This window comes from Rosa chinensis, chromosome 7, assembly GCF_002994745.2.
Source record: "Rosa chinensis cultivar Old Blush chromosome 7, RchiOBHm-V2, whole genome shotgun sequence".
NCBI classification, from domain to species: domain Eukaryota; kingdom Viridiplantae; phylum Streptophyta; class Magnoliopsida; order Rosales; family Rosaceae; genus Rosa; species Rosa chinensis.
The window spans coordinates 22,390,733-22,399,601 of record NC_037094.1 but is presented as its reverse complement, the minus strand read 5'-3'; the positions used below and the strand labels follow the sequence as shown (position 1 = coordinate 22,399,601).

Genomic DNA, 8,869 nt, shown 5'->3' with positions numbered 1-8,869 from the left:
TGAATGGAGTCGTATTCCATATTCTCGGTAAATAGGTTTTATATGAAAGTTATCCTCCGGTCATTTTTTTTTTCTTTTTTTAAACAAAAGATTGTATAGTTGCTCTCAAATATATTTTAATAAAACTGCTGAATACAAAGAAGTAATGAAATTTATCCATCGCATCACTAATGGAAAGACCCACAACAATTAAAGCCCAAACACATGGACTACCAAAGGTTATAAAGCCCAATGTAGTACCCAGCAAAGTTAACAAATGGCGGGAGAATCAAATGAAATTGAAATACCCACAAATTTTGGCGCGCCATCTCCTATAGGTAGAATCAAAGCACTTTGCTGTTGTGGCTGGGCGTGGAATCCGATGGAGCAATCGAAGCAGAAACTCCAAACCTCCGATTCTCAGGTAAAATGGTCCCACTTGATTTCCACAGTGCATTAGAATTTCAAGAAACTTTGAAGGCTGATATGTTCTTTGTTTCTGGGTTTGCAGATTCCGGGTTCTTCCTGCTCTCTCTCCATCCCTTCCGGTTTGTACATCTTTTCGTGGTCTCTGATATGCTTTGTTTTGTCTTGTTAGTTTGGTTTCATTTGTTTTAGTATTTGTCATGTCAGAACCTCCTGACCTGGGCAATTGGTTCTCAAGCTACCGCTATGAATCACCTGCAATGAATTCCAATTCTTTTCGCAATGAATTTGATACCGGCGAGATCAAAAGAGAAAGAGACGGAGGAGATTCATGTGGGTTTATGGAAAATGGAAATAAAGTTGGAGTCTTTGTTCATAAGAAGCAGAACTCAAATGGGGTTGTCAAATGTGGCAGCTCTTCACAAAACCAATGCTTAAGTAAGGTAGTCTTGCTTCTTGTCCCCTCTTGATTTATGGGTTCTGTCTCTTGTGGAATAGAATGAGATTACTTTTATAATTGGTGGTTCTGATTTGGATTCAACATTGTACTGAAAAGTAGTTATGAAATTTGAGATTATTTCTCATCTGTGACCAAATTTTAAGTATTTGGTTTCGTTGCTCGTTTGGTTGATAAAAAAGAAAAGCAGAGGGTAAAATAATATATCTCTGTTATCTTGTAATTGAAGTTGTAGTTGATAGAAGAGAATAGTTGGATTCAATTATGTATGTTTTCATTCTTTAGCGGCGACCAAATAGACTGTGTTTCTTACTTTTTGTTCGAATTATCCGTTGGATTATTAGTATGTAGGAGAATGTTGTGTTCAATGATGATAAAGTTAGAAATATGATTTTGGTGTGTGTTTTTGTGTTCTTCAGCTATTCAAGTTGGGCCCTGTGGAGTCCGTTTGCATATCTGAAGGTTCTGATACCGGCAAAGAGGTAACAATAATACTTTACCATTGTGGAATAGAATGAGATTCTTTTCATAATTTGTGGTTCTGAATTGGATTTCAACGTTGTATTGAAAAGTAGTAATGAACAATTTCTAACATTTGGCAAAATTTACTTCTTCAGATTTCAGGTTCTTTTGAGTCACCTTCGGCCCTTTCAGGTCCGTATTACTTATTCCTGCGGTTATTGTCTTTCCCCTAGTTTACGGAAATGCTTGTCTACTGAGAAAAATGTAAATAAGCAATGTAGTCTTTGTATGATATTCTCTGATTTGGTGAATATTAAGCATTAAAGTTACAAAGCAACTGACCTGTATGTGGTTTTCAATCTGTTAGAGCCTACGCACATCAAAAACTGGTTCTCAAGCTATGTGTATGAGTCTGCTGGTTTTGGCGATTCTCTTTGTAAAGAAAGTAAATTTGAGAAGGATGGGTTTTTGGTTGAAAACAGCAACAGAGAAAATGAAGAGGATTTGAGGAATTTTAGTACAAACAGCAGTGTTAGTAAAGAGATTGTGGGTGAGAAGGAACAGTCAGGAGAGCTTGCAAATTGTGACAGCTCTCGGAGAGATACTAAGCAGGCAAGGCAGCCTGTAAGTGAGGTAATATTTGTGTATGTCACTTTTTCCTTTTACATAGCTAATTCCAATATCCTAAATCAGTGAATTCATATTTCCAAGATGCAATAGTCAGAAAGAACAATACAGATCCATAATCAATAAAATTAAAACCAGGATATTGCAATAAACCAGTAGTGGATCCCAATATGGTCTATGCTCAAGAATTCTTAAGAGGATATTTTCACAGGCCTTCAGGTTCAAAAAATCTAAGCCCCAATATCCAATCCACGATTACCCTTTGTTTCAATCGTCCAGCACCAAGTTCACTCTTTCTTTAACTTTTCAAAGAAACTTCTTCTCAAGAAATACTGTATTCACACTACATTTTACGACATAAAAGTATCTAATAGAAACTTCTTGCAGGCTCCAGGTCCTCTGGAATCACATTTGCTCCTTTCAGGTGTGTATCACTTGCTCCTCAAGTTATCTTTCCAGCTAATCTATTGAATGGTTCAGCTACTGAGAAAATGTATATTAGAAATTCATATTCTCTGCTTTTCTCTGTTGTCTAGGAAATTAAACATAAGATGTAGCTTATTATATTAAGTAAATAATGTAATTTGGTCTCTTTTTCTTATCCTGGTCTATCAGAACCTATTCACATCAGAAACTGGTTCTCAAGCTATGTGTATGAGTCTCCTTCCTTGGACATGAATGATAGTTTTGGAGATTCTGTTTGCAAAGAAAGTAAATGTGAGAAGGATGGATTTAGGGTTGAAAAGAGAGATAATGAAGAGGATTTGGGGGATTTTAGAAGAAACAGTAGTGTTGGTGAAGAGGTTGCGGGAGAGAAGAAACAGTCAGTAGGGCTTGCAACATGTGACAGCTCTTGGAGAGTTACCAAGCATGATAGGCAGCCTGTAAGTAAGGTACTACTTTGGTTCATCCCTTTTTACATATTCCTTGCTTTTAAAGAGAAACTTTTATTTATTCATCAAGATATCAACAAGCTAAGTCTCTAAACCCTATACCAAGATCATTACATATATTTCAAACAGAACAATGCAATTTTCTTCATTGGTTGCATAGTTGCACACAAGTGGAAACCTCAAACTTTACCAACCACCTCATGAAAGTATCCACCATTCCAATCTGTTGACCACCAATTTTCCTCGAGGATGTGTCATTAGTCCTCTTGAACAACTTCGCCTTGGTCTTTGCAGAGAAGAGTCTACTTCCTCCCAATAATTTTTGTAGGAATAAAAATTTATACCTCCAGGAGTCTGACACAATTCTCTTCTTGTAGGTTCCTGGTCCTTTGGATTCCACTTCACACTTGTCAGGTTTGTATCAGTTACTCCTGAAGGTTTTTCTTTCCCAAATTGTATGGCTGCCGAGAACACACACACACACACACACTCACACATCACTGTAAGCAATTTATTAAGATAAATTTGTATATTGGAATGGAGTCTTTGAATAATATCTATGCATCCATTTTTTCGGCAATCAAAATATTCGGTAGATGTTTAAGAAAAAAAATACATATAGCAAAGTCACTGATTTGTTATGCTTCCTGATCTTTCAGAGCCTAGTCAGCCTACTGACATCAGAAACTGGTTCTCAAGCTATGTGTATGAGTCTCCTTTGGATACAGCTGATGGTTTTGGAGATTTTGGTTGTAGAGATAGAATAGATGAGAAGGATGAGGTTTTGGTTGAACCCAGTAACAAAGAAGACGGAGAGGGTTTGGAGGGTTTTAGTAAAAAGGAAAGTGATAGTGAAGAGGTTGATGTTGAGAAGGTACAGTCAGAAGAGTTCATTACCTCTTGCAGATGTAGTGTGGTAGTCTTACTTTTCCTTATAGCTCCTCTTTTTGTTCTTTTTTTTAATCTATCTTTCTTCTGTTTTGAATCTATTAGTCCCAATGGTCCTGTATTTTCAAATTACTGATATCAAAATTGTCCATAACAGGTTGTTGACCCAACCACTGGAGTAGATGAAAATCTATCTGGTAGGAATGATTTGTGTCTTGAATTTACACCTAAAACAGTGCAAAACCATGATACCAGTCAAGCAAAACATGGTGATACATCAAGCTTCAACAAAGGAGATTCTCAATGCAAGCGAGATCAAGAGACTTTCCATGGAACCAGATTTAAGCCATCGAACAAACAGAGAAGTATGTGCAGTAATGATGGCAAATGTCCACAAAACTTGATTCAGAGTAGCGGTTCCACTTTACAGGAGAGCTCAGAAGCAACGGTCCATGCAGAAGATTGTGTACAATTCAAAAGTGATTCAGAGTTAATTCCAGTTAAAGGAGCATCGGTAAGCAAATCAACTCATGGAAGCAAAGAAAGAAAGGATGGGGGAAAAGGAATATCAGAAGATGGTTTCATTACAACAAGGAAACGCAAATTTACAGCGAGAAATGATGAAAACTCTGCAGAGAGTAGTAAGGGAACAGTTCCATTAGCAGGCAGAAAGGATGTTGCTATTAAAAGAAAGACTTTAGCAGACACAACAAATTTTCATCATTCTCCCGCAACGATGATCACTGGGAAATGGAGGCGCCCTCAGCAACGTAAGCCAAATTTAAGACCTCCTTTGAAGCAGCTTGGACTTGAGCAATGGATTCAGAAGTTGTGAGAGACTGAAAGCCTAAGAAATGGAGATCTTGGATGTTGAAAGAGGCCGATAGAACCTAAAGACTTGAGCTTTGGAGTTTGAAGGATCTTTGATGTCAAAGAATAAAGGCCTAAAGCCCTAATAAACAACCTTATTTCCAATGCATGCCTGTTGCAATTGTAACTTGTTGGGTTTCCTCCCTTCACTGCAGGGTTTATTAGTCTATTTAAATCCGAATTGTTTTAAAGAATTTATCACATTACACTCCGTCAAACTAAATCAAGCCTCAAATTTACAATACTACTAGAGATTGAAATACCTGCTAAAATCAATTCCTAATCCTAGTGATGTCGAAGTATCTCGTTCCTATTCCTAGTATTTGAGGTAGTTGACAGAATTATCTATAATAGAGGGAGACGAGAAATTTCTTTACCAAGCAATAAAATGTTTCTTCCGGAAATTCTGCTCACTCCTTCTCAATTGGAAACGATGGAGAGAGATTGGAAAAATCTTCTAGAACACTTTTTTAGACTCGGTTGTAGGGTGGTTAGTGTTACTATCCTATTATTTAGGATTCAATGTTGTTTGTAAGTCGTGGTATAGGATAGCAAAGGATAATCAAGCTCAACTCTCTAAAATGATCGTTCCAATGCTCTTCATTGCTGTTGACCAAGAAGATATATGGAATCTATAACCCGAGTTTGAAGCTTTTTATTTTTTATTTTCCTTTGGCTATCTCAGCTATACACATTTTCGTATTTTGCACATTTGAAAGTAGTTGCATCTCGTCTCGTCTGTATCTCAACTGTTTCATAGAGAACATTTGACATGTGCATAATTTGAGTTACCATGGCCAACATGTTGTGTACATTTCACTCTATCCATGTCTTCTCCTTTGTCATTGTCTTCGCGTTGCAATCTCTCATGAGATCATCCACTTTTCAAAGTGGCTCAGCAACTGGAAACTGAGGTCCTTCCTCCAAATTCAAAGGAGTAACACATGGACCCCAGCGGGCGCTCGACAGTCGACACAGAGAGAAACAAAAAGAGAGAGGGAGAGAGCAAAGAAAACAAGGGAAGAAATGAGAGAGCTGAGAGAAGAGGAAGAGGGGGACGGGAAGTTCTCAAGGTTTCGTTTCGATTGAGAAAGAGAATTTGTCTTGTTTTTTTTTTTCAGAATCGCAACCCGATCTGTGTGTGGATATTGGTATTTTTCTTTTCCTCGAGACCCATTTCCTATTTGGTCTCCAGTACCATTTTTACAAACCTCCAGCCATAGAGTTCCATCCAATCCAAGAAGAAAACGGACCCATAATGCTGCTATGGCCCTGCAAGCTTCTTCTTCTCCATCCATCTCATTGGGTATTTCAAATTTTATTGTACATGTTATGTGTATCAATGATTTGTTAGATTGTTTGACATTCATGGTTTGTGTGTTATGTTATTATTGCTTAGGCTCATCTGCAATGTTGGATAACACTATTGTTGTTCTTCCTCTAAATTGCTCTGAACTATTGAGATTTGAGAATGAGGCATGCACAGATTCAATAAATTAATAATAACAATATTAGAAAAATATTACGTACGCTATCTTCTAAGAAAAAGATAGTGCTCTGTGAAAGAGGGTGCAAATTGGAGGGTGCAAATTGGGTGCAAGGAGACTTGGTACTTATATCTGTATAACGTGCACTCCCTGGCTAACCAAGGACCTAACTTTAGCTAATAAAATTGATGTTTCAAATAGATTACAACAATGTTTTGGAGCAGTATTCCTTAAGGGATTTTACTAATATAATTCAACTTTTAAATCCTTTGAAATATTACCACGTTTCAGGTGACTAAGTCCATTTTCTCCCGGCAGGCTGAGTATTCTGACACTGTGCCTTATATATGTTTTCATATAGATATTCAGGGAAGAAAAGGGTATCTAGACAGTATTTGACACTCTTTGATTCGACAAGAGGATGGCTATTTAGACATTTGGAGAGGGCACGGTATTGTTACAATGCTAACACATATGACCGTGATGCTTTCTCAATGGAAGGATTTCATGGTTCGCTGGTGGAAATCATGCTCTGGGGAACTGAAAAGCTGCATGCGCAGGTAATAAGCTAAAAGAGCAAAAAATAAAATAAAAATTATGCAAGTTTTGGATCAACAAAGAACAAAGCCAATATTCATCGGGGGCAAAAGAATAGTTAGGGGCAAAACCTAAGAGGGCCTTTTTTATTTGCATAACGAAGTGTTCACAGTTATACAGACTCATCTTTGCTTTTCATTTAAGTTTTGGACCTGACCATCTGTTATTTACCATTGAATGTCCAATTGTCCAAAAACATATGTGGTTTCTTTCACTCCTATTCATTTGTTTGGGTTTTGACATTTGAATCTTTCTTGCATGTGAGCAAGGATGTTATTCGTGCAGGAAGAATTATGGTGTTTAACGTGCATGTATGTTCCGTTTTCTGATTTTACTTCTTTACTTAATATATGCTAAATTGTTGTTATTTGTTTAATCCATTTCTGGGAAAGCCATTCGCTGGTGGAGGTTATCCAAAGTACCTTTTGTATTGTGCTACTGGCCTATGTATATTTTGTCTATACATGTGCTGCTGTTTTTTACATTGAGAAAGGGTGTATAGTTGGAGTTGGTTTTGCTTAATCAATATGACGTAGCCTTTATAATATTTCAAAAATACAACAGAAACTGACGTTATTGATACAAATCCAATCATAGCCTAAATGGAATGGATTTTAGTTGAAGTTGGTTTGCTCCATCAATATGACATAGCCTTTATTGAGTTCCATTTGAGGCTTAGAAACAATTTACAAGTTGTGCAATATATGTTAAAGGGACTTCATTTGATATGGCTTTTGCAGCACAGGTATATCGGGGTCTTGACATTGGATTAACAAAGCCTTCACCAGTTATATAAAGGTACTTTCTTAATTCAGAAATATATGTTTAGGCATGCTTCTACTGTTGAAATTCAATTTACGGTAATCTGAAGTATTTGATGTTCATGTTAGTTTTAAGTTTCAATTTGTACTGGTGAAAATTTAGTATGACAACATTGACAAGAAGGTAGGCAACTTAGAAAGCTTTAGGTTTTGTTTTAACAAATGTAACATGATTTTTTTTTGATTGAATTGGCCCTGAGATCTGACTTCAATTTGAACCTTTCTAGCTATGGCAGATCACGTACTGTATCTTCTGCAATGAGTCCAAACATACTATACAGAAGTAACAGAACTAATGTTATATGTTTTCATGCAATTTGGTAATAGTAATGTATTAAATCTGTGAGACATGGTACTCCTTTGCTTCAAATAAAGCTGATGAAACTGAAAATTAATACCACTGAAAATGACTATGAAGTTTTCGACTTGAGTCATACTCAGAAAAATTAGCTTTGTTGTGCATAATTTGCTTTCTATAGCTTTGGTTGTATTGTAGCTGAATTTGTCGTGTGCATATCCAGTATAAGTAGCATTTTTAAATCATGACAGACCAAATTAAGAATAAGTCCGTCACATTTAAAGACATTGACAGTTCATTAATTCATCATCACTAGGAAAAACACATAGCTTAGAGGGTCTTTTTGTATCTATATTTGAATCTTTACATAGGAGTTTGAGTTTATATATCTATCAGCTGTAATTATGTATTGTGCCATTTGCAGGACTGGATTTGAAGGAAACAAGGATCTGCCTGTTGTGCTAAAGACCATGATTGCAGACAGATACTATATAGCTGAATATCTGGGTTCGGCTGCATTCAATAAGATTGTATAGGCTCATGATCTTCACACAGGAGTGCATGTTTGCCTAAAGATCATAAAAAGATGACAGATTTTTCTGATCAGAGTTTTGATGAGATTAAATTTCTTAAGTATGTAAACAAGTATGACTCTGCAGATGAGTTGATCTCTTTTCTATATCAGAGTCATATTACATATCAGTCTCTTTTCTATATTATATTACACATGCAGCATGAAAGTAAGAGAACATTTTTTGAATTATAATTGTTATTTTATTATGTATAAAAGTCAGGAAGAAAAGAAACCCACAGCGCATCGCACGGGCTTTATGACTAGCCTGACCTATTCAGCTATTCTACTTTGGTCAAGAGTACTCACCACACTTTTCACTGTGAAAGAAGAGTGTTCACGTTGTCCATCAATCACTCAAGTTCACCCTATACGTAAGTTTTCACTAATGTGTTCTTTTGTTTCCAGAGAGAGAAGAATGTTCATTGAATCATTATGCACTCCTTTCGCCAGTATTTTGGTGGTCAGTGGAGATTGCATACAAATACCAGAT

The 8,869-nt window shown here is 36.5% G+C and overlaps 1 protein-coding gene and 1 long non-coding RNA gene across 5 annotated transcripts; both read left to right on the top strand.

The window, feature by feature from the left end:
• The first annotated feature begins 281 nt into the window (after window positions 1–281).
• On the top strand, window positions 282–4,825 carry LOC112180432. 4 transcript variants are annotated; one of them, XM_040511965.1, is made up of 11 exons: window positions 282–403; window positions 491–527; window positions 613–848; window positions 1,282–1,344; window positions 1,480–1,516; window positions 1,692–1,957; window positions 2,339–2,375; window positions 2,567–2,844; window positions 3,222–3,258; window positions 3,504–3,757; window positions 3,890–4,825. In XM_040511965.1, the coding sequence occupies exons 1-11, from the start codon at window positions 362–364 to the stop codon at window positions 4,565–4,567; spliced, it is 1,965 nt and encodes a 654-aa protein (XP_040367899.1). In that variant the 5' UTR covers window positions 282–361; the 3' UTR covers window positions 4,568–4,825. The 4 variants fall into 4 exon arrangements, with proteins under 4 accessions (XP_040367899.1, XP_024174758.1, XP_024174757.1 ...); XM_024318990.2 differs by having other exon boundaries at window positions 283–403; window positions 3,504–3,718; XM_024318989.2 differs by having other exon boundaries at window positions 283–403; window positions 3,504–3,760.
• A 1,406-nt stretch (window positions 4,826–6,231) lies between these two features.
• On the top strand, window positions 6,232–8,383 carry LOC121050405. The gene is made up of 4 exons (XR_005802870.1): window positions 6,232–6,649; window positions 6,956–6,997; window positions 7,427–7,484; window positions 8,230–8,383. It is a non-coding gene; the product is annotated as an uncharacterized LOC121050405 (long non-coding RNA).
• Window positions 8,384–8,869: the final 486 nt, after the last annotated feature.

What these genes read in the sequence shown, in the direction of transcription:
- LOC112180432 (XM_024318989.2), top strand. Translation starts at nt 362, where the DNA reads ATGGAGCAATCGAAGCAGAAACTCCAAACCTCCGATTCTCAG. An exon ending in TCCAAACCTCCGATTCTCAG is followed by an intron (nt 404 to 490) that starts GTAAAATGGTCC and finishes CTGGGTTTGCAG; the next exon opens with ATTCCGGGTTCTTCCTGCTC. An exon ending in TTCCACTTCACACTTGTCAG is followed by an intron (nt 3,259 to 3,503) that starts GTTTGTATCAGT and finishes CTGATCTTTCAG; the next exon opens with AGCCTAGTCAGCCTACTGAC.